This window comes from Hyperolius riggenbachi, chromosome 12 (genome assembly GCF_040937935.1).
Source record: "Hyperolius riggenbachi isolate aHypRig1 chromosome 12, aHypRig1.pri, whole genome shotgun sequence".
Classification (NCBI taxonomy): Eukaryota; Metazoa; Chordata; class Amphibia; order Anura; family Hyperoliidae; genus Hyperolius; species Hyperolius riggenbachi.
The window spans coordinates 183535481-183561091 of NC_090657.1; the positions used below are offsets into that span (position 1 = coordinate 183535481).

General features: G+C 48.9%; 1 protein-coding gene across 5 annotated transcripts in view; it reads left to right on the forward strand.

Moving 5' to 3' along the window:
• Positions 1-25611, forward strand: part of LOC137541966 (ABC-type organic anion transporter ABCA8-like) — a 246224-nt gene that overhangs the window by 94785 nt on the left and 125828 nt on the right. For all 5 annotated transcript variants that reach the window (XM_068263529.1, XM_068263531.1, XM_068263532.1 and 2 more), the window contains one exon: positions 14381-14481. In XM_068263529.1, the coding sequence (XP_068119630.1) occupies positions 14381-14481 (101 nt within the window). The remainder of the gene's footprint in view (positions 1-14380; positions 14482-25611) is intronic.

Below are 25611 nucleotides of genomic sequence, written 5' to 3' on the forward strand. Positions count from 1 at the left end.
CAGCTGCTGCAAGCTTACAGGTTTAGGCCTCAGGGGGGCCTTGCCTCTGTGGGCAGCTGTCCTCTGTTTATTTCTCTCATCTATACCAGTATTTCTGCTGTCCTTTACTAATAGTATTGTAGTTATACTGTACTAGGAGTAGGACACTCACTGACTGTCACTGTTTATAGGCTACTAGCTAGCTCCTGCGTGTGTGCACTCACTCACTGTCTGTGTGTACACACACTCTATTTCCTTCTGATTACTGATAGATTATTGTTAGTTAGTTGTACTTACTTACTACTTACTCTTACTGTACCCGTAGGGACACTCACTGTCACTGTTCATATAGGCTACTAGCTCCTGCGTGTGCGCACTGCACTCACTGTCTGAGTGTACACACACAACACACACTCTATTTCCTTCTGATCGCTGATTGATTATCGTAATTAGTTAGTTGTACTTACTGTTACTACTTACTCTTACTGTACTAGGAGTCTAGGACACTCAGTCACTGTCCATAGGCTACTAGCTCCTGCATGCGTGCACTCACTGTCTGAGTGTACACACACAACACACACTCTATTTCCTTCTGATCGCTGATTGATTATCGTAATTAGTTAGTTCTACTTACTTATTGTTACTACTTACTCTTACTGTACTAGGAGTCTAGGACACTCAGTCACTGTGTTCATAGGCTACTAGCTCCTGCGTGCGTGCACTCACTGTCTGAGTGTACACACACAACCCACACTCTATTTCCTTCTGATCGCTAATTGATTATTGTAATTAGTTAGTTCTACTTACTGTTACTAATTACTCTTGCTGTACTAGGAGTCTAGGACACTCAGTCACTGTTCATAGGCTACTAGCTCCTGCGTGCGTGCACTCACTGTCTGAGTGTACACACACCCACACTCCATTTCCTTCTGATCGCTGATTGATTATCGTAATTAGTTAGTTGTACTTACTGTTACTACTTACTCTTACTGTACTAGGAGTCTAGGACACTCAGTCACTGTGTTCATAGGCTACTAGCTCCTGCGTGCGTGCACTCACTGTCTGAGTGTACACACACCCACACTCCATTTCCTTCTGATCGCTGATTGATTATTGTAATTAGTTAGTTCTACTTACTGTTACTACTTACTCTTACTGTACTAGGAGTCTAGGACACTCAGTCACTGTGTTCATAGGCTACTAGCTCCTGCGTGCGTGCACTCACTGTCTGAGTGTACACACACAACACACACTCTATTTCCTTCTGATCGCTGATTGATTATCGTAATTAGTTAGTTGTACTTACTGTTACTACTTACTCTTACTGTACTAGGAGTCTAGGACACTCAGTCACTGTGTTCATAGGCTACTAGCTCCTGCGTGCGTGCACTCACTGTCTGAGTGTACACACACCACCCACACTCTATTTCCTTCTGATCGCTGATTGATTATTGTAATTAGTTAGTTCTACTTACTGTTACTACTTACTCTTACTGTACTAGGAGTCTAGGACACTCAGTCACTGTGTTCATAGGCTACTAGCTCCTGCGTGCGTGCACTCACTGTCTGAGTGTACACACACCCACACTCCATTTCCTTCTGATCGCTGATTGATTATTGTAATTAGTTAGTTCTACTTACTGTTACTACTTACTCTTACTGTACTAGGAGTCTAGGACACTCAGTCACTGTGTTCATAGGCTACTAGCTCCTGCGTGCGTGCACTCACTGTCTGAGTGTACACACACAACACACACTCTATTTCCTTCTGATCGCTGATTGATTATCGTAATTAGTTAGTTCTACTTACTTACTGTTACTACTTACTCTTACTGTACTAGGAGTCTAGGACACTCAGTCACTGTGTTCATAGGCTACTAGCTCCTGCGTGCGTGCACTCACTGTCTGAGTGTACACACACAACACACACTCTATTTCCTTCTGATCGCTGATTGATTATTGTAATTAGTTAGTTCTACTTACTGTTACTAATTACTCTTGCTGTACTAGGAGTCTAGGACACTCAGTCACTGTTCATAGGCTACTAGCTCCTGCGTGCGTGCACTCACTGTCTGAGTGTACACACACCCACACTCCATTTCCTTCTGATCGCTGATTGATTATTGTAATTAGTTAGTTCTACTTACTGTTACTACTTACTCTTACTGTACTAGGAGTCTAGGACACTCAGTCACTGTGTTCATAGGCTACTAGCTCCTGCGTGCGTGCACTCACTGTCTGAGTGTACACACACCACCCACACTCTATTTCCTTCTGATCGCTGATTGATTATTGTAATTAGTTAGTTCTACTTACTGTTACTACTTACTCTTACTGTACTAGGAGTCTAGGACACTCAGTCACTGTGTTCATAGGCTACTAGCTCCTGCGTGCGTGCACTCACTGTCTGAGTGTACACACACCCACACTCCATTTCCTTCTGATCGCTGATTGATTATTGTAATTAGTTAGTTCTACTTACTGTTACTACTTACTCTTACTGTACTAGGAGTCTAGGACACTCAGTCACTGTGTTCATAGGCTACTAGCTCCTGCGTGCGTGCACTCACTGTCTGAGTGTACACACACTAAATTTACTTGTGATTACTACTGATTATTGTAACTGCTAGTTGTACTTCCTGACTGTTACTACTTACTTACTGTACTAGGGGACACTCACTCAGTCACCTCACCAACCAACCCACTCCATTAAAGTACCCCACTTTTCACCCGCCCTTTTAAAAAACTTTTGTCTATACGCCCAAAACATTGAAGATGTCTGGAAGTGGCAGCCAGCGCGGTTTGGGCAAGGGGAAGGGCAGCAAGGGAATCAGGAGGAGAGGGAGCAGCATTGTGGCAAGCCGCGGCCGCGGGCGCGCCACCATGCACAGTTCCGCAGCAGCAGCAGCAGCGTCAGTGGCTAACATTCCTCCCATAGCCACTGGCCGTGGACGCCTTGGGCGCCGCCCAGCAGGAGCATCTGCAACTCACGCTGCAGAGACACAGCAGCAGCAGCGTGTAGCACCTGCTCCCATTTTCCTCCAGCCGGGTCGGAAACGTCCCATTGAGGAAAAGGATGCAGACACTGTGGTGCAACTCATGACGGAGGATGAGCAGCCCGCCATCAGCTCTGCATCCGAGGCCTCCACCCTCACCACCACCACCACCACCACCACCACCACCCCTGTTCGCAGCAGCCGCCCAGCAGGGCCTGGGGAGGAGGCCAGTTCACCATCAGTCGCCGACCTGTCACTCAGCAGTCTTTTTACCCCAGGCACCATCAGGGTATTGTCTGCTGTTGTTGGCGATTTTGAGGAGGAGATGCTGATGGGCACTTTGGGGGAGGAGGGATTGGACAGCAAGACTGTGGCGACAGTCAAGCGTCCCATCCATGCATCAGGAGAGGAGTTTGGGGGGTCATCATCCCAGCAGGACATGTTTCAGGAGGGGCATGATGATGATGACCCGGTGACAGACAGAGACTGGGTGCCACCACCTCCAGGGGATGTCGTCCTCAGCAGCTCTGAGGAGGAGGAGGAGGATGCGCTTGTGGGCCTTGCAAGGAGGCGCATCATTGCAAGCATTGGCAGCGTCCCACAGCCTGCTGGTGTCTCAGGCTCAGCAGCAGCAGCAGCAGCATCAGCCAGTACCACCACCAGCCGCACCCAAGCCCCCCCCCCCAACCACCACAGGGAGACAGGCAGCAGCGCTTCCATGCCGTAGGGGGAAGTTTCTGTCACCAATCTGGCGGTTTTTCACCATGCCCACTGTGTACAGCAAGTACGCCACTTGCAACCACTGTCAGCGGAAGTTGAGCAGAGGTGCAGACCCCTTAAAGTTCAGCACCAGCTCGCTCATCAACCACCTTGCGGCTAAACATTTCCACCAGCATGAGGAGTTCCAGAGGCTGAAGGCATCTGCTGCTGGCAGTGGCACCACACCCATCACTGCACAGCCTTCAGCAGCAGCAGCAGCAACAGCAGCCACCCGCCCTCCTGCTCCTCCAGCAGCACCAGCAGGAGTGCGGAAACGCACTGCTCCTCCCCCCTCTGCAACTCCTGCCGCCGACACTGAGGCCTGTTCTGGCAGCCAGTCCTCAGTGGCCTCCTCTGCTGTGTCTGCTGATTCCCGTGTCAGCAAAAGGCCACGCCAGAGCCTTTTGAGCGAGTCCTTCCAGGGGGTGGTTAGGGCTCTGCCTCCCAGCAGCCGTCGCGTGCGGCAGCTGAACGGCTTGCTGGCACGGGCCATGTGCTCCCAACTCCTGCCGTACACGCTCGTGCAGGAGGGGAGCGACATTCGTGCGCTGCTTGCTTGCGCAGCCCCAGACTGGCAGCTCCCCAGCAGACACTTCTTTGCCCGCAAGGCCATTCCTGCACTGCACCGCTTTGTGATGGCCAATGTGGAGCGAGGGCTGGAGCACGCGGTTGGTGAAAGGGTCCACGTCACCATGGACTCCTAGAGCAGCCGCTTCGGGACAGGCCGCTACCTGTCCTTCACTGTCCACTGGGTCAGCTTGGTGGAAGGGGGTGAGGATGGGAGAGCAGCAGCGGGCACAGCAGCAGCAGCAACACAGTGGGTGGTGCCACCCCGCAGGGTCAGGGGAACTGCAGCAGGTTCCTCCGATCCTCTGCCATCCTCCGGCACACCTGGCCAAACCCCCCGCCTCAGCAGCAGCGTGAAGGCCCGCCACTGCCAAGCGCTGCTGCACTTGGTCAGCCTTGGGAAGACCAAGCTGACGGCAACCCATGTGTTGGCCAAACTCCAGGAGCAGGAGAGGATTTGGCTGACCCCCAGAGGCCTCAGAGTCGGAGAGGTGGTGGCCGACAATGGGGCCAATCTGGTTGCCGCAATAGACAGGGGAAACCTGAACCACATCCCTTGTCTTGCCCACGTGCTGAACCTGGTAGTGCAGAAGTTCTTGCGCACCTACCAGGGGATGGGCGAACTGCTGGAAACGGCAAGGAACGTTGTGCGTCACTTCCGGCGCTCGGCTGCAGCCTGTGCGAGCCTGGAAGACGTGCAAAAGGAGCTGGATCTGCCACGCCATCGGCTGATCCTTGACGTTCCGACTCGCTGGAACTCCACCCTGGCGATGTTGGAGCGTCTGGTTGAACAGAAGCGCGCTGTCAAACAGTACCTTGCCCTGGCCACTGTTTCCGCCGCTCAGAGAAGGGACAAGACCAGCAACATCCCGTCCATCGTCCCCGATGATGACTGGAGGCACATGCAGCAGGTGTGCTTAGTGCTGGCTCCCTTTCTGCAGGCCACTAACATGGTGAGCAGGGACCATGCTATGGTCTGCGAGTGGGTGCCCCTGGTTTGTCTGCTGAACAGGGCCCTCGATGCTTTGCTGGAACAGGGAGCGGCAGCCTTGGACCAGCAGGAGCGGCAAGCAGCTGCACAGTCCACCTCTGAGGGGGAGGAGGAGGAGGACTTGGTGGAGGTCCCTGACCTTGCTGCTGATGAGGGGGAGCAGCACAGTGCAGCTGAGTTGGTGCGGGGGTGGAGAGAGGATGAGGCTGACGAGGCAGAGGAGGAGGATGAGGACAGCAGCACTGCCGTCGATGTGCCAGCAGACGTGGCCCGCCTCTTCCCAATGGCAGCGCACATGCTGACATGCCTGCGCAGAGACCCCAGGGTGATCCAGATGAAGCAGAGGGAGGACATCTGGATCAGCATGATGTTGGACCCACGCCTCAAGGGGAAGTTGAGCCAGTTCCTGCCGCCTGCAGGAGGAGACCCAGCGCAACAAATAAGGAGCTTGCAGCAGGCCCTTGTTGAGCGCTTGGAGGAAGCCTTCCCCCAGCCTTCCACCCCCACTGTCCAGCAGCCAGCACAGAGGCAGCAGCAGGTGCCTGCATCCAGCAGCAGCAAGCGCCCCACAGACCTGCTGTCTCTCAGCCACGAGCTCTACAGGACTGTAGAGGCTCCGGCAGCAGTGACTAGAGAGGAGATGCATGCAGCAGCATCCTCCTCCGGTCACAGCCAGCGCCTGACCCGCATGGTGGCTGACTACATGGGGTCGTACAGCGGGCTTGACAGCGATGCCCCTGTTGATCCCATGGAGTATTGGGTCAAGCGCATGGAGATCTGGAGCGAGCTGGCGCAGTACGCCCTGGAAGTGCTGTCCTGCCCCCCTTCCAGCGTGCTGTCCGAGCGCTGCTTCAGTGCAGCTGGTGGCGTGGTCACCGAGAAACGCTCACGTCTGTCTCACAAGTCTGTGGACAGACTGACGTTTCTCAAGATGAACCAGGCGTGGGTGGAAGGCGAGTTCCTGGCCCCTGTTGTCGGCGAGAGGGGGACATGAACTGGCTGCCGGAACCATCGTTAATGTGCCTTACCACCCTTTACCACCTCCTGGCTCCTGCTCACTAAGCCAGCCTGGTTCACTTTGACTATTACGTCGCCTGCAGCCACACATTTTACACCTACAGTGGGCTGCTGTGTACTGCCCTTCTGCTGTCTGTCTGTGTTTCCCACTGCCAGGGTACACAGAATTACCTTCTTCTGCTGCCACTCTGCCACCAGCTATTACGTCAAACAATAGCTATATTGGTTGTAAAACCAAAAACCAAAAAACCATAAAAAAAAAAAAGGTTTAATTTTTCTGAGGTGCCCGGGTTGAAAACTGTGTTGTCCCAGTTGTGTATTGGACACAATGTGGGCTGCACGACCGCTGTCTGGGACCTCCTGTTGTGTTTATTTACAGCCCTGGTATCACCGCTAGGTACCAGGGCTATTATGTCACGCTGCCTACCTGCTGCCACACTCACACTGCTCCTCCATACCTCCTCCTGCTGCTGCTGCTGCTGTCTGTCTGTGTTTCCCACTGCCAGGGTACACAGATGATTTACCTTCTGCTGCCACTCTGCCACCAGCTATTACGTCAAACAATAGCTGCTCGCCTACTCCTCCATTCCTCCTCCTGCTGCTGCTGTCTGTCTGTGTTTCCCACTGCCAGGGTACACAGAATTACCTTCTTCTGCTGCCACTCTGCCACCAGCTATTACGTCAAACAATAGCTATATTGGTTGCAAAACCAAAACCAAACAAACCATTAAAAAAAAAAAAAAGGTTTAATTTTTCTGAGGTGCCCGGGTTGAAAACTGTGTTGTCCCAGTTGTGTATTGGACACAATGTGGGCTGCACGACCGCTGTCTGGGACCTCCTGTTGTGTTTATTTACAGCCCTGGTATCACCGCTAGGTACCAGGGCTATTATGTCACGCTGCCTACCTGCTGCCACACTCACACTACTCCTCCATACCTCCTCCTGCTGCTGCTGCTGCTGCTGCTGTCTGTCTGTGTTTCCCACTGCCAGGGTACACTACACAGATGATTTACCTTCTGCTGCCACTCTGCCACCAGCTATTACGTCAAACAATAGCTGCTCACATTACTCCTCCATTCCTCCTGCTGCTGTTGCTGTCTGTCTGTGTTTCCCACTGCCAGGGTACACAGAATTACCTTCTGCTGCCACTCTGCCACCAGCTATTACGTCAAACAATAGCTATATTGGTTGCAAAACCAAAACCAAACAAACCATTAAAAAAAAAAAAAGGTTTAATTTTTCTGAGGTGCCCGGGTTGAAAACTGTGTTGTCCCAGTTGTGTATTGGACACAATGTGGGCTGCACGACCGCTGTCTGGGACCTCCAGTTGTGTTTATTTACAGCCCTGGTATCACCGCTAGGTACCAGGGCTATTATGTCACGGCGAGCTGCCTGCCTCATTGACTGCCTGCTGCCACACACTCATCCTCCTCCTCCTGCTGCTGAATTTACCTCCTGCTGTCTTTGTGTTTCCACTGCCAGGGAGCACATACAATGGCGCTTCCAACATGCGTGCGCCCACCAGCTATTTGTTACGCTCAAAAATAGCTGCATTTCTTTAAAAAAAAAATTGAAAAGAGAAATACGTGAAGAAGAAGAAGACGATATTGAAAAAGAAGGAGAAGGAGAAGATGAAGATGAAGAAGAAGATGAAGAAGAAGATGAAGAAGATGATGAAGAAGAAGATGAAAAAGAAGAAGAAGATGAAGAAGATGAAGAAGATGAAGAAGAAGAAGATGAAGAAGAAGAAGATGAAGAAGAAGAAGAAGAAGATGAAGAAGATGATGCAGAAGATGAAGAAGAAGAAGAAGAAGAAGATGAAGAAGAAGAAGATGAAGAAGAAGAAGAAGAAGATGAAGAAGAAGAAGAAGAAGAAGAAGAAGATGAAGAAGATGAAGATGAAGAAGAAGAAGAAGATGAAGAAGAAGAAGAAGATGAAGAAGAAGATGATGAAGAAGAAGAAGAAGAAGAAGATGATGAAGAAGAAGAAGAAGAAGAAGATGATGAAGAAGAAGATGAAGAAGAAGAAGAAGAAGAAGAAGAAGACAATATAGAAGAAGAAGAAGAAGAAGATATAGAAGAAGAAGATCTAGAAGAAGAAGATCTAGAAGAAGAAGAAGAAAGATAAAGAAGAAGAAGAACAAGTATATACAGTAACACTACTGAACAAAATTAAGGACACAACTTCTCTTTCCACATTTTTTTTTAAAGGAACATCCCCACATAATCACTTGCTGTTGGTACTTGGAAAAAAAGATGTTTCTTGCATCATTCACCCTCAAAACAAGTGTTGGAAGCTATTTAAGGCCAATTCGAATAGTCAGCTCGAATAGTGAGCTCGAATACCGACTCGAATAGTGAGCTCGAAGTCCGAGGTCGAATCGAATAGTAAAAATTATTCGACTCGAATATTCGACTGACCTCGAATAATTTACTATTCGAATTCGACCAAACTCGAATTTTAAAAAGGGGTATTTGAGCATCACTACTCTGGTCCCCTACCGTTCGTGTCCTTACCTCTCCCTCTAGATTGTAAGCCTTTGGGCAGGGTCCTCCTCCTTTTGTTTCCTACCTGATCATGCACCTCCATTACTGTGAACCCATGCTATGCATCTGAGTGAACCTAACTTGCCTAATCTCCATGCTCAATCCAGTGACTGACTAAGCATTACCTTGTACTCATACTGTGCTCTGTGATCTGGTTTTCTATTATTCCTGTATTGTCATATTGCTGTATGTCACCCCTAAATATTGTCTGTAACCTAAATTAAATGTTCAGCGCTGCGTAATATGTTGGCGCTTTATAAATACAATAAATAATAATAATAATATATGCAGAGCTTCTGTTTGGGTTCAGGGTGCGTTTGTAGTTCCTGGGGGGGCTCAGCGCATCTCTGATTGGAGGCCATTCGGAGGCGGCCTGGTGTTGCTCTGATCCACCTTTTGCGCAATTTCCGATTTTTCAATTTTACTTGGTAGCGCACCCAGGCTATGCATATACATAGGTTAGGATTTAGTTAGTGTTAGGCCCCTCCCATGGAGGATTGACTTCTTCGCAGTGGGAGGGACGAGTACTTAATAGGCTGCATGCAAGCTGTTACAGGAAACCAACATCCTCCAGTGGTAGACAGGTCATGTGTATGCTCGGTGTGTATTCGACCCCACAAGTGGGGCTTGCACTCTTTTGCAGGTAGGCACTAGTCTGTTTTTAAGTAGCGCTGCTTATTTCCTTGCTATGTACTAATTTAATTCATTTTTGGTCAGCTGCTCCCACTTAACAGCCATGCTTTTGGTGTATATGCAGAGCTTCTGTTTGGGTTCAAGGTGCGTTTGTAGTTCCTGGGGGGGCTCAGCGCATCTCTGATTGGAGGCCATTCGGAGGCGGCCTGGTGTTGCGCTGATCCACCTTTTGCGCAATTTTCGTTATAACAAATCTGAATCTTGAAAAGAACAAAGACCACCGGGCCTGACGAGGGCTAAGTCTCTTGGCGCCCTCTATGTACTCCAGGTTTTTATGATCTGTATAAACTGTGATAGTATGCTCTGCACCTTCTAGCCAATGTCGCCACTCTTCAAAAGCTAATTTAATAGCTAAAAGCTCCCGGTTGCCAATATCGTAGTTTTTCTCTGCGGGTGAAAACCTACGAGAAAAGTAGGCGCATGGGTGGAGTTTGCCCTGCAAACCAGAGCGCTGGGACAATACAGCCCCACCCCAACCTCTGAGGCATCAACCTCCACGATAAAGGGGAAGGTGACATCCAAATGTCTTAAAATGGGTGCAGAACAGAACAGTTTTTTCAGTGTAGAGAAAGCAGAATGTGCCTCTGCTGACCAGTGGTAAGTATCAGCACCCTTCTTGGTGAGACTAGTGAGAGGCGAGACCACTGAGGAGTAAACAGGGACGGATCTAGACCAAGTTGCCCCAAGTTGCGCCTGGGGCGAGGTCAGGTTTTGGCGCCTAAACTGCCATTCCCCATCCAAATTTTGCCGCCTTTTTAAGAATTCAACAAACTGCGCCTGGGGCAAGAGACCCGCTTGCCCCCCCCTAGATCCGTCCCTGAGTACCCCTTTATAAATCTCCTGCAGTAGTTGACAAAGCCCAAAAATCTTTGGAGTGCCTTTAGTCCCACAGGCTGAGGCCACTCCAAAACAGCAGAGACTTTTCCAGGATCCATGGAGAGGCCAGACGTAGAGATAATGTACCCCAAGAAGGCAACCGAGGTTACCTCGAAGAGACATTTTTCCGATTTAGCGTAAAGCAAATTCTGTCTTAACTTCCCTAACACAAACTTGACATGTTATCGATGTTCCAACAGATTGGAAGAGAAGATCAGTATGTCGTCCAGATATACTAAGACGAACTTCCCTAACACCTCCCTGAATGCCTCATTAATCAACTCCTGGAAGACGGCCGGGCGTTACACAACACGAAGGGCATCACCAGATACTCGTAGTGCCCGTCGGGTGTGTTGAAGTCAGTCTTCCATTCGTCACCATCTCTAATTCGAACTAGGTTGTATGCGCCTCTTAAATCGAGTTTAGAGAAAATCTTGGCGTTGGTAACCTGAGTGAATAAATCATCAATCAAGGGTAATGGATAACGATTTTTCACTGTAATCTTGTTCAAGCCTCGATAATCAATGCAGGGACGAAGGCCTCCATCTTTTTTTTTACGAAAAAGAATCCTGCCCCTGCTGGTGAACAAGAGGGACGGATGAAACCCTTGGCCAAGTTCTCTTTGATGTATTCCTGCATTGCCAGTTTCTCAGGCCCAGATAGATTATAGAGGTGACCCCTTGGAGGCATACAACCAGATCTTAAATCGATGGGAAAGTCGAAGGTATGGTGGGGGGGAAGTTTATCTGCTGATTTGGGACAGAATACGTCAGCAAACTCTGCGTACTGAGTTGGCACACCTTTAACCTGAATCTTGGTGTTTCCTACGGTTACTTTCGCTAAACAGTGATGATGACAATGGGTAGACCAGCTCGTTAGCTGACCTGAAGCCCAGTCAATCTGAGGGGAGTGAAGTTGTAACCATGGCATGCCAAATATAATGGTGGAGGTTGCCATACGCAGGACCAGAAACTGTAGACTCTCTTTGTGTAGCACCCCAACATTGAATATCAACTCAGGGGTCCGAGAAAGGGGTTGTCTACTTTGCAGAGGAGAGTCATCTACCGCAGTGACCAAGAGCTGTTGGTCCAACGGGAGTAAGGGAATCCCCAAATTCTTTGCAAACTCGTAGTCTATAAAGTTAGCCGCTGAACCAGAGTCTAGAAAAGCTTCAGTGGGAACAGTCTGACCCTCCCATTTGATAGAGCAGGGAAGAAGTAGACGATTATTGTTTAGAGGTAATAACTGCGCGCCTAGGGTATTACCTCTGACTACACCTAGGCGGCAGCGTTTCCCGACTTTTTAGGACAATTCTGTACCTTATGACCCTCCTCTGCACAGTACAAACAGAGTTGTTCTGTTTTCCTGCGATTCTTTTCCACCCGTGTCAATCTTGAATGTCCAATTTGCATTGGCTCTGGTGGAGGTGACACGGGTGGAGGAGAGGCGTAGGAGACATATCTTACAGTATTCTTACCCCGGGTTTGTTTTTGATAGCGTAAACGGCGATCAACCCGTACTGCTAAAGAGATTGCCTCATCGATAGATTTTGGTTCAGGGTGTCCCAACATCAAATCAGAAACTGCATCTGATAAACCTGATAGGAAACAGTCTAACAATGCGAATGACCCCCACCTAGCTGACACAGCCCACTTCCTGAACTCAGCTGCGTAAACTTCTACCGGATCTTTACCCTGACGTAAAGTCTTAAGCTTCCGCTCAGCGGTGGAAGCAATGTCCGGATCATCATAAATTATGGCCATAGCCTTAAAAAATTCCACAACTGATGACAAAGCCTCATGCCCTGCCTGGAGGCTATATGCCCATGTTTGTGAGTCCCTTGACAAAAGGGTCTTAATAAAAGTAATTCTCTGTGCCTCAGTTCCCGATAAATTGGGTCTCAACTCAAAATAAGACAATACTCGATTTCTAAAGTTCTGAAAGTCAGATCTATGGCCAGAAAACCTTTTGGGTACAGACATACGCAAGTCTGTAACTGGAGGAGATCGCACTGCATTCACAGCCGTTTGGAGGACTTGTATGGACCCAGACAAAGCGGTAATCTGGGTCTGTTGGCCATCCAACACCCTGATGAAATTCTCCACCGAGGTGGTTAGTCCATCAATACGGCTGTTGAGTGCGTCCATTTTGTTTTCTTGGTCTGCCGTTCTGTAACGATAGGTGTCAGCACACAGAGAGAATCTGATCATTGATGAACTGCAGAATCATCAATAATACAGATGTATACCTGATTATGGATGATCTGCAGAATCACCAATAATACAAGTATGATTAACCTCTGGAGACCTAATAAAGTGTAAGTGTTTGGTGCAACTGTAGGCTATCTCCCGTGGAGCGGGAGACACAGATAACTTCGGCCAAAGACCACCTGAGGAGCAGGTGGCCCTTGGTTGTGCAGGGACTATCTCTTTAAGAGAAGGGGATAGAGATAATCTTGCAGCCAGTGATTCCCTGGTAAACTGGAAATCAGACTGTACTGCAGCCAGGGGACTCCTATGGGATAGAGGCCACTGGCTGCACTGCAGGAAGGACTCTCTGAGGAGCAGGAGGTCCTTGCAGCTAACTGACACTTGGTGGAATAGTGTCACAGGTAGTACAGACAGACTGAACACTCGAGGGATGAGTGACAGCCAGAAGGGTCGGGCAGGCCAGGTCGGCAACACACGAGCAGATAAGGTACAAAGACAGAAGGCTGATTCGGTAACCGGGTACAGGCAAGGTTGGCAACTGGTAGGCAGATAGGCAGAGGTACCGAATCAGAAAGCAAGAGAGAGGTCGACAGAGCAAAAGGTAATAACAGATATCAAGCACAATCCTAGTCTGAGGTGTGAGGTCCTTGGTCTCGACACCCGGGAACTAGTCTGAAGAATAACACAGTATCCTATGCTTGGGTGCGAGGTCCTTGGTCTCAACACCCTGAAACTGGTGTAAAGTATAACACAGCAATGACACAGTAATCCTAAGCTTGGGTGTGAGGTCCTTGGTCTCAACACCCTGGAACTGGTCTAAAGTATAACACAGCAATGACACAGTAATCCTAAGCTTGGGTGTGAGGTCCTTGGTCTCAACACCCTGGAACTGGTCTAGAGTATAACACAGTAAATAACAAGAGTGGAATCTGGCTAAGTGTGAATTCCCAGGTCCACCTGGTTCTCAGTGGCGTAGCTAAGGAGCTGTGGGCCCCGATGCAAGTTTTACAATGGGGCCCCCCAAGCACTCTATATATAACAATTGATACGGCGCACCAAAATCTGCCAATGGCAACTACAGTGTCAGAGGTGCAAGAAGGGGATGGGGATCAGTTTATTAATGATTACCACTATTCAAAGTATCTATAGAAGTGATTATTATGATCACAGGACCAATAGAGAGCTAATACTGTAGTTGAGGGTGGGCCCTTCGGGGCCCCTCTGGCCCAAGGGCCCCGATGCGGTCGCTACCGCTGCACCCCCTATTGCTACGCCCCTGCTGGTTCTAACACACTGTAGGATCTGACTGAGGTCTGAGTGCTCACACGTAAGTATTCGCAACGGCAGACAACCAGCAACTGACAAGCAAGATCTATATATACTACAGCTCTCCGCAGCGCCGCCCCCAGCCACTCAGCCAATCAGGAGTTCTGCTGGGATCAGCTGATCGTCCTGATCAGCGGATACCTCTCCTGCTGGCATAAAGGTCCTGTCTTCTAGCGCGTGCGCGCGCGTAGCTCTCCATCTGTGTGCACTAGAAGGCCCAGGCAAACCAGACACATGCTGCTGTGCGGAAACCGCCGGTCTGAACGCGGAGACAGCCGCCCCGCCGCCAGACCGCGCGGCGGCATCTCCGCTATTCATTACAATTGCATTGGAAAAGGGATTGTGCCGCATATGATCTGTGACCTATTTTCTGTCCTTGACTTATTAAATTCTGATTTTCAGTTTTCTGTGTTTTCTAGGTTACTGTGCAAGAAAGTCTGATTACCACTGTTATCCGACATATTACTGGATGAGGGGCTTCATCGCTCTACAAGCCAGTATCGACTCTGCAATCGTTGAGGTAAACATAGGCCCATCAGTTGCGCCTGTGTGGGAATTAAAGTGTAGGGTTCCGGGACTGATTCCCACAGATGGGGCTGGTGTGAGCCACGCGGGGGCCTCAGGGCAAAAGTCCCCATGTCCCCATGCCCCCAAAGCAAGCAAAATCATACCCTGTGGCCCCCGCTCCACTAGACCCCTCAGATGGTCTCCTGCTGACTACTTCCGTGGCTGAAAGCTGAGCCTGAGCTGTCTTGTAACAATATACGTGTCCCGGCATTTGCTCCTTTCCGTTCTCCGCCTTCAGCCACGCTGCCTGCGTCTTCGGTATGCCCGGTGCATGTTATTTACCGCTGGGTCAGGTGAGTTGATACAAGGCAGCTTAGGTTCAGCTATGGAACATGCGGGGCTGGTGGCCATGGGAGCAGTCAGCAGGAGACTACCTGGGGGGTCCTGCGGCATGGGGACCAGCGGAGTGGTCAGGGCCCTGGAGCAATTGCCCCCTTTGCCGCAATCGAAGCACCAGCCCTGCCCACAGATGTCGAACTCCAGTCCTTGAGGCCCCTATCCATGCCAGTGTTTAGGATGGACTGAGAAAGGAAGTAATGTATTCTAGTTGATGAACCACGCCTTTCCTGATTCAGTCCCATCATTCTTTGAGTTTTTTGAGCTGTGCCAAAGATTTGTGAGGGCCTCGGCCCTTGAGGACTGGACTTCAACGTCCCTAAAAAAAGAAGAGGATTGGGTGCTTGTAGAATGACATGAGTGTGTGGTGGTGCAGCCGTGAGAGCATGGACTAATTGCTGTGGTATGCAAAGGGTTTATATCATTCCCTTGACAATGACAAATGTAACAGTAGCAACATTCACACTTTATTATTATTATTATTAATGTATATAGCACCAGCTTCTTCTGTGGAGCTGTACTCAGCAGTTCTGAAAAACCTTGAAAGGTTTCTGCAGCTCAACAGAGTCAAGATGGGAGGAAAGGCATATTTTGATGATCTCCTCGCTCCTGAAATCATGTGCTTTAGAGTGGTAACAATTAGAGGGCAGCAAGAGGCGGCTCCCCTCCCCAAATGTCCCCCCCCCCCTCGCATTTCCCATCTCCCCCTCCCTAGATGCATGGTGCCACTTCTCTCACCTGCTCTCAGCGTTCCAGCAATGGGATCTTCATCCTCCTGTCCATCATCCTGTATCCATGGCTACAGTGGTGCCTCAAGTGACCTGTTACGTGTTGCAGGTTCACATGAGTAGTAGTCAGAGAGGAAGCAGGACTTCACGTGTGGCTGCTGATACCATCGCTAATCTGCTGAGAGCGGGTGAGTGATGCGGCACCGGTGCAGCACATACCCGGCATCCTGGGGATCAGATGCAGGGAGAAGATGCGCTCTTGGAGGAAGCAGAGGGAGGTAAGCATTGTACCAGTACCTGCAATGCACATTCCAATGTGTCTCTTCTCTTTGCGCGCACACACACACGTTGGTGGGGGGGGTGGCATCCTCAGAGTATTACTTCCGGTGGCAAAAAGTCTGGAACCGGCCCTGGGTGGGAGGGGACTGACAAGCCTGACTTAGAGCAGACAGGGCTGGCAGGACTGACTGACAACAGACAGGACTGACTGGAAGGAGACAGCATGGAACACTCTGCGGCCGTGACTAGCGAACAGCACAGATTGCTGCTTGGTCACAGTTTACTTAACCCAGGCTCCCATGCCAGTGCCATGGCTCTAACCCCCCCTCTCCCCCGGAACCCAGAAGGGGACATAGCTAATAAGGAAGCAGGCTGACACCATCTCCACCACCCTGTAAGAGACATTGGGACAGTGCCAGAGGGACCTGGAGAAGATCCGGTCACTAAATCAAGTGGCTGGATAGTGTAATGGACGGTTGAGGGCTCCGCCTCTGACACAGGAGACCTGAGTTCAAATCTTGGCTCTGCCTGTTCAGTAAGCACCTACTTAGTAAGGAGTTCTTTGGGCAAGACTCCCTAATACTGCTACTATACTATACTATATAGCACTATACAGAAAAAGGAATTATTATTATTATTATTAAATCAAGGTCCGGGTGTGTAACAAAAGGTCTACCTTACCAAGAAAGGTTGGACAGACTGGGCTTATTAAACTTAGAAAAAATGACACCGGAGAGGTAACCTGATTAGCATGTACAGTATACATATGTCGAAGGGTAATATAAAAGCTTGGCAGATGAGATTGTTATCTCTCGATCTAGACCAGCGTCGGGCAAACTACGGCCCGCGGTCCGGTGCCGATTCCTCTCCTCTCCCCCTCCCTCCCTCCCTGAAGAGTTGCGAGTGGGCGGCGCGGGATTTGAAACTCACCTAATCAGAAACCAAATCTCGGCTGTTATCAAATATTTCTACTTCTATCTGAGGAACATTTCAAGAATTAAACATCTAATTTCCCCAGAGGATCTTTCAATCCTAGTTCACGACTTCATCACATTACAGCTGGACTACTCCCAAACAAGGACCTGTACAACCTGCAATTAGAACAGAATTTTGCTGCAAGATTAATAACAAACCAGCCTCGCCACTGTCGCATTACAGCGATTCTTCACTCATTGCACTGTCTTCCTGTAAAATAGAGAATACTCTTCAAGATTGGACTGTTGACATTTAACTCCCTACACAATTTGGGCCCTGGATACATGAAGGACACGCAGAAACTGCACCGCACCCCTTAACAACGTCAGATCAACAGGATCCATAAACTTGGTCACTCCCAGAGTGAACCTCAAACCCTTTGGAGCCAGTGCTTTCTGTCATACTGCCCCTACCCTTTGGAATTCCCGACCACACCCAGTAAAGACAGACCCAACCCTGGTGCTATTCAAATCCAGACTTAAAAGCCCCCCGTTAAGCCTGGCATTTACGGACATATAGGATTCTTCCTCATCTTTACCACAATTTGCCAATCAACCAATTACTTTTCTGAGCCATGCTTATGCGCTTTGAGTCCTACGGGAGAAAAGCACTTTACAAATGTTATTTGTTGTTGTTGTGGTTATTTTTAATTACCTGGGGCTTTTTCCAGCCCGTCATAGTCTTTCAGGTCCCAGAGAGTCCTCCCAGTCCCCTCCTTTGTGCCGCTGGCCCCTCAGAAAGATCTCCGACTAGAACTATAGTCACAGCTATCGTGCATGCGTGGTCCTGTCTGCGATGCCTTGATCCTGCTCCCATCATCAGAAATGATCTTTACATGCGCTGTACGATTCTTTTCTCTTAGTTTGTGTGACGGATTGCGGAGAAGCCACCGCGCGTTCTGGTAGTGAGGCGGCGGAATCCGCGCACAGAGCGGCGGAATCCACGCACAGAGCGGCAGTTTCCCCGCAGCAACATGCTTCTGGTTTGTCTGGACCTAGTAGTGCACACAGATGGAGAGCTACGCGCGCCGCAAAACAGGCTCTTTATGCCAATAGCAGAAGGGGCAGCTGATCGAGGCGGTCAGCTGATCCCAGCTCAGCAGGTGATTGGTTGATGGGAGCTGGGTGGCGCTGTGGAGCGCTTTACTATATATATCTCTTGCTGTTCAGTTGCTGGTTGTCTGGCGTTGCGAATACCTATGTGTTAGCACTCAGACCTTAGTCAGATCCTTCAGTGTGGTGGAACCAGGAGGACCTGGGAATCCACACTTAGCCAGTTCACTGTATTATTATCTGTGTTATTCTCTAGCATAGTTCCAGGGTGTAGAGACCACGGACCTCACACCCCAGACTAGAAATATTGTATCTCATCTGTGTTATTCCTTAGACCAGTTCCAGGGTGTAGAGACCACGGACCTCACACCCCAGACTAGGAATTGTATACCATCGGTGTTATTCCTTAGACCAGTTCCAGGGTGAGACCACGGACCTCACACTCAAGACTAGGCATTATTGGATATCTGTTTATGAATTGTATCTCTCCCGACTTCTCTTCTGTATTCTGATTCGGTACCTTCGCACATCTGATCTTCTGTTGCCGACCCTGCCTGTCCCTGGTTTCCGAATCTGTCTCCTGTCTCTGTACTTTATCTGCCTGTGTGTTGCCGACCCGGCCTGCACGACCCTTCTGGCTGTCACCCAACCTTTGGGTGCTCAGTCCTCCTGCAACGGGGTCCCCTGCTCCTCAGAGGGGGGGCCTGCTGCAAGACCAGTCGGGGACTCTCCCTCCTGGAGCCCTTGACTGCAGTAGAGTCTTCTCTACTAATTGGAGACACCTGCTACACCCGGTGGTTCAATTCCTACTGTTACACCAAACACTTACACGCTTCAGGTGTCTAGAGGTTAGCACTATATCTGTATTATTGGTGATTCTGCAGATCATCCATAATCAGGTATAGATCTGTATTCTTGGTGATACTGCAGATCACCAATAATCAGATTCTCTCTGGTTGCTGACACCTATCGTTACAGTTTGTCTCTGTAATATTAACAAGCTGACACATCAATTGATCATGACATCACAAGAACATATACGGTACATTCCATACAGCTTGCGTCCTGGCTAGAAATCGAACCTGTAAACCCAGCACTGCAACAATCTCCAAAATGTATTCAGTCTAGTCATGATCTTAATGGTACATTTTGCTTATGTGTAATTTCATGTAATTTTTGTAAATTCCAATCATAATAGCAAAAAATGATGCACAATTTTGCATAATTACAAGTATATGCGTAATTTTTATAATTATGATTATCTTCGTAACTACCATTATTTTTGAAATACCTCATTCATAATTACACACAATTTCGCATAATTACAACCAATTACCACCTAATTGCGATAAATAACGTAATTATGCGTAAACACAAAATTATGCACAAGATTATCAGTTAATGCAAAATTATGATGCAACATTGCAACAAAATGAATTACAAAATTTGCCAAAAATTATCAATTACGATTTCACATAGTAATTGCAAGCTAAGATGTGAAATTACGTATATGCAAAATATCTGCTTGTCACTAATTCCTATCAGAGAAATAACCTAAAAAGTTTGCAGGGCCAGGTAATATATACTGAACCTCACGCCGTTTACTGTTTGCTTAATAGCAGTAACTTGCTTGGCTGAAAATTCCAGCTAAGTATTATTGAAAAGGCCCGTACCCAGTATGCGATTTTTCCGATGATTTTGGCTGGCGAGGTTTTCAATGATTAGCGATCGTTTCCACGATCTTGCCATGTGGGTACAGACGCCCGATTATGCCAACAACATTTGCCGACACGAGGGGACAATAACTGCTACGGTGGATTGGATCTTCAAGATCACCGACAACTCTACCGCAAAGTATCACGATCGCTTGAACTATTATTTGCGCCTGTCGTTGAGTGTACTCAGCGACAGGAAGATAGATTGGGGAACACTCGTCATTGGGGGACATCGCTGTGATCCATCTTCCTGCTTTGTTAGGTAAGTATTTAGCTTTAGGTTTCCATGCAACCACTAGTTTCCCTTCAGATCCAATCTCCACCACGCCCCTTACCTAAAGTCAAGCACCCACTTGAATGGAAAACTGAACTTGTCTATCAGACTTCGGTTGCCACCAGGACCTTTTCCTGCAGGGTATAGAATCGGAAGCTGAGGAAATCAGTGAACTTGAAAACCAAATAAGAGTCCATGAAGGGTCAATACCAGAGGTCAGAAGACTGTCAAACTAGGGATGAGACAGAAGAATAGCAGAGGTCAAGACAGGCAGCAATCCAATACCTAGCCAACGATCAAGCAGAAGTCATAACAGAAATCAATCCCATTCACTCCCAGCAGCTTAGCTCTAGGAACTAGCACCTAGTATGGTGCTCAAACAGGAAGAGACCTTTATGTGAGCAGCAACCAATCAGGAAACACATGTAAATTAAGCTCACCTGGAAAATAATCAGCTCAGAGTGAGTTCAGACAAAAACTGGCTGAAGACAAAAAGCTCTCCAGGGCCATAACTAGCCTGGTGAGAAAAAGAAGACTTCCTGCAGTACCTGAGGCCGCCACTGGGCAACAGTAACACTCCTGCCAGCTCTCAATCTAACAGATCCTCGAAGAGCATTGCGGAAATGATAGTACGCAAGTACGTCTGCAGGGAACCAGATGAATTCTGATGCCTAACAATTATATTGCATTTTCTAGAAATAAGGACACTTACATAAAAAAACTATTCCATATTATTGGGAACAAGGAAAAAAAAGATTTTTTTTTTTATTCAGGGTCCCTTTAAGGTAATTAATTTATCTTACCTAATAAAGGGCCAGATGCACTAACTAGCAGTAATATTGCCATGCACAGTGTACAGCAATATTACTGTTACTATCGGCGGCGTTTTTCACAAGTTTTGCTATTAGCACGGACGTTGCTACGGTAACGAACTGATAGTAGCAACATTTGCACTACTGGAGTACTGATAGAGTAACTCACGGTACTTGCTGCCGGTAGGAACGGTAATATTGCCCTGCACTGTCTGAGCGTGGCAATATAAACATATTTTTTTGCTTCAAACTCAAAATGGCAGATTCTCTGTATATTGCACCTGCGTTTGTTACCTTTACCCTTAATGTCTAATTCTATCATAAATAATATCAAAATATTGAAGCAAACCCATTCAGAGGTTTCCCACTCCCGAGGTGAGTACCCCATAGGGGAACATTTAATCCGTACAGGTAGAGATGAGCTGAACTGTTCTGCGGGGGAACAGTTCACAGCGAACAAGGGGTGTTTGCATTCGCCTTTAACGCAAATTTTTCCAAATACAATTTGCGTTCGCATTTTCCCTATAAACTTTAATAGCAGGCGAGCGGCCGCCGACTTTAGCGGTTAATAGCAAAGCCCCCTTACATGCTAGAAACACCAGATTTGTGGGGGAGAACAGTGGATACAAGAGGAAAAAAAAAATCAAAAAAACCTTATAGTTTTTGAGAAAATTGATTTTAAAGTTTCATAGGAAAAATAATACATTTAAATGCAGTAAATGACAGATAATGTAGCAAACCTAATGTTAGTGTAAATTGACATACATCAAAAGAAAGCAATGAATTTCATGACGGTGTTTCCAGGGTGTCTGTACGCAGGACCCCCTGGAAATCCAGTGGAAGTGGCAACGCTTTGGCCAGGGATCGCTATACAGCCGCAATATGGCTGCATAAAGATTCTTGGCAATTTTACCTATTTTTTGAAACTTTTTTTTAATGTTCACAGTGTGGGAGAGGGGCAGGCATCTGTCTTCTTAATGGGGACTCCCAGATGCCCCCATGACCCCCCCCCCCCCAGGGAGTCATCGACACTCACCTCGTCCTGGGGCACCAGAGGTAGGGAAGAGCCTCTTGTCTATGGATTGGGGGAGGGGAAGGCTTGGATGCCCCTCTTCTCCGGAGCCGCCCATACCATGGACCATGCGGGCTGGCATAGCTCAGGGTGTAAAGCCCCATGCGGCCAGGGCTCCGCATTCTGGCTATCACAGCCTGCATGGGGGACAAGTGGTTGGGTTAAAGAGGCTTGGGATGGGGGACCCTACGTCATTTAAAAAAAAAAATTCTCACACTCTGAACATTGAAAAAAAATGTTTATGTTTACCGCATTGAAATGTATTCTTTTTTTCCTATAAAACTTTAACCACTTAACGACCAGCCACGCCTATCGGCGGCAGCTGGTCGCACCTGTGTTTCCATGGAAATGGCCGCTTGAACGGAGGGGGGCTCCGTGAACAGCCTTGCGAGCCTCCGATCATGGCTCGCAGGCTAAATGTAAACACCCGGGGACGTAATCCCCGGTGTTTACATTTTACGGCGCTGCTGTCACAGCAGCACCGTAAAGGAGATTGGCGATCCCCGGCCTCTGATTGGCCGGGAATCACCGCCATCTGATAGGCTGAAGAATATCTGAGGCGGTACAGGACGGATCGCTGTCCTGTACCGCCTCAGGGATGCTCGGATGTGCCTCATCCACGAATACGGCAATCCGCGTGGTTGCAAAAAAAATTCCGCATTCGGCCCCGCCGCATGCGGATTTTCGTCCGCGTCCACGCAACCACACGGATTTTCTGCCGTGAATGGCGTAATCACGCGTGGATTCCCGCCCGGAGGCGGATTTTCTTTTAACGTTAATAACAAAGCCCCCATACATGCTACAATCACCCAAATTGCATGGATTATCGAGGTGATAAGGGGCAACATAACTTCAACATAAAAAATTCCCAAAATTTTTTTTTTCTAGAGAAAATGGATTTTAAAGTGAAATCAACACTTTAAATGGGGCTATTAATTGGTAATAAGTGGTTTTAAAAAGGGATATACGCGTTAAGCAGTCAAAGAGGTGAAGGCGAGTTCCAATGGCACTTGGCGGCGAAGGTACCGCTGGAGGAGGATGAGTGGCTGACGCCAAAAAGGCCCCAGAGAGGTTTTTGTAATTTTTTTCTGGTTTTTTTTTTGCAGCAATTAGCAATGACATCGCAGCAGAGTTGTCAGTGGACACGGGCAGTGTGAATGCAGAGTGCAGTGGTGGTAGCGACTGAGTCAGGAGAAGGACTATGCGGGCGGTCAGTTCAGCAGCACAGAAGGACCACGGCAACATACTGGTAGTAGTAGTAGCAGCATAGTGCTGGCCAAAAAATTAAATGCACCCGGTGACCCGGGCAGTGTGAACGCAGAGTGCAGCAGCGGGAAGCGACTGAGTCAGGAGGAGGAGGACAATGCGGGCGGTCAGTTCAGCAGCAGCAGCACAGAAGGACCATGCCAACATACTGGTGGTATATTTGGACAATGGCGTCCGCTGACTCGGCCCAGGCTTTGCTGCCCCCCTTTCTGCTGCATCACGACCACGTACAGCTGGGCGTCCTCTCCCTGGACGTGGAGCAGTCCCAGAAGTGGCTGAGGCAATTGAACTCCCTTTCCTCTCACCCCGCGAAACCCTGCCAGACATGTTGCTAGTAATGAATCACTGGATGCAGTGGGCACAGTACAAGGTCACTGAAGGATGCACCAGGCACAGTACAACGGCACTGAAGGATGCAGTGGGCACAGTACAAGGTCACTGAAGGATGCAGTGGGCACAGCAGTGGGCACTGGATATACAACTAGGTCACTGAAGGATGCAGTGGGCACAGTACAAGGTCACTGAAGGATGCAGTGGGCACAGCAGTGTGCACTGGATATACAACTAGGTCACTGAAGGATGCAGTGGGCACAGTACAAGGTCACTGAAGGATGCAGTGGGCACAGCAGTGGGCACTGGATATACAACTAGGTCACTGAAGGATGCAGTGGGCACAGTACAAGGTCACTGAAGGATGCAGTGGGCACTGGATATACAACTAGGTCACTGAAGGATGCAGTGGGCACAGTACAAGGTCACTGAAGGATGCAGTGGGCACAGCAGTGGGCACTGGATATACAACTAGGTCACTGAAGGATGCAGTGGGCACACAAGGATGTCACACTGTGTAATGAGATGCTCATATGCCAGCGAGCGAGCAGTGGGCACTGGGCACGGCACAAGGTCACTGACAGAATGAATGAACAGCGCTGGCAGAGAGTGGCGGCGCCGGCGGTGTGACTGGCTGCCTGCAAATAGTACAAGTGTATAACTGTCACTGGAATATACAAGTGAACACTGCAGCTGCACTAACCTGCCTGCCTGCACTACACACAGATAATCCCCACTCCCACTACACTGACTACACTGCAGCACTGAACCTGCCTGCACTACACACAGTTAAATAATCACTAGACTCCCACACTCCCACTACACTACACTGACTACAACTAACTACAGCAATCACTCACTGACTAGCTAACTGTGTACAGTATAAGAGCAGTGTTAGCAAAAAAAACGCTTTGTTTTTAACACAAGAAATGCACTTGCTCAAACAACAATGGCCTGGAGATAATCCTCTCAGCACCACAGTCTAGCAAGGACAGAGCTTTTCCATCATGGCCGCCGCTTTATATTCAGGAGGGGAGGGCATAGCTCCCCTCCTGTGATTGGTTGCTAGGGCCTGGCTGGGGCCCTCTGATTGGCCTGCAATGTGTCACTTCCGCATAATTTGACGCATTTCCGCTAACCACGACTTCAGCGCCGGGTTTCACGAGCGTGAATGCGGATTTCTGTCCGCATTCACGCGAAGCCGAAGTAGATTTTCGTGGTTGAAAATCTATTCATGGCTTAGCGTGTCCGAGGCGGAATGCGTCAAAATGGTCGTGAATCCACGCGTAAGCGTGATCACGACCTGGCGGTGAGCACCACTGCCGCCTATATTGAGAAGGGGAGGGAGGGAGGGGGAGGGGGTAATACCGCTGTGGAGGAGGGCTTTGAGGCACCCCCCCCCCCCCCGCTAGACAACTAGGTCACTGAAGGATGCAGTGGGCACACAAGGATGTCACACTGTGTAATGAGATGCTCATATGCCAGCGAGCGAGCAGTGGGCACTGGGCACGGCACAAGGTCACTGACAGAATGAATGAACAGCGCTGGCAGAGAGTGGCGGCGCCGGCGGTGTGACTGGCTGCCTGCAAATAGTACAAGTGTATAACTGTCACTGGAATATACAAGTGAACACTGCAGCTGCACTAACCTGCCTGCCTGCACTACACACAGATAATCCCCACTCCCACTACACTGACTACACTGCAGCACTGAACCTGCCTGCACTACACACAGTTAAATAATCACTAGACTCCCACACTCCCACTACACTACACTGACTACAACTAACTACAGCAATCACTCACTGACTAGCTAACTGTGTACAGTATAAGAGCAGTGTTAGCAAAAAAAACGCTTTGTTTTTAACACAATAAATGCACTTGCTCAAACAACAATGGCCTGGAGATAATCCTCTCAGCACCACAGTCTAGCAAGGACAGAGCTTTTCCATCATGGCCGCCGCTTTATATTCAGGAGGGGAGGGCATAGCTCCCCTCCTGTGATTGGTTGCTAGGGCCTGGCTGGGGCCCTCTGATTGGCCTGCAATGTGTCACTTCCGCATAATTTGACGCATTTCCGCTAACCACGACTTCAGCGCCGGGTTTCACGAGCGTGAATGCGGATTTCTGTCCGCATTCACGCGAAGCCGAAGTAGATTTTCGTGGTTGAAAATCTATTCATGGCTTAGCGTGTCCGAGGCGGAATGCGTCAAAATGGTCGTGAATCCACGCGTAAGCGTGATCA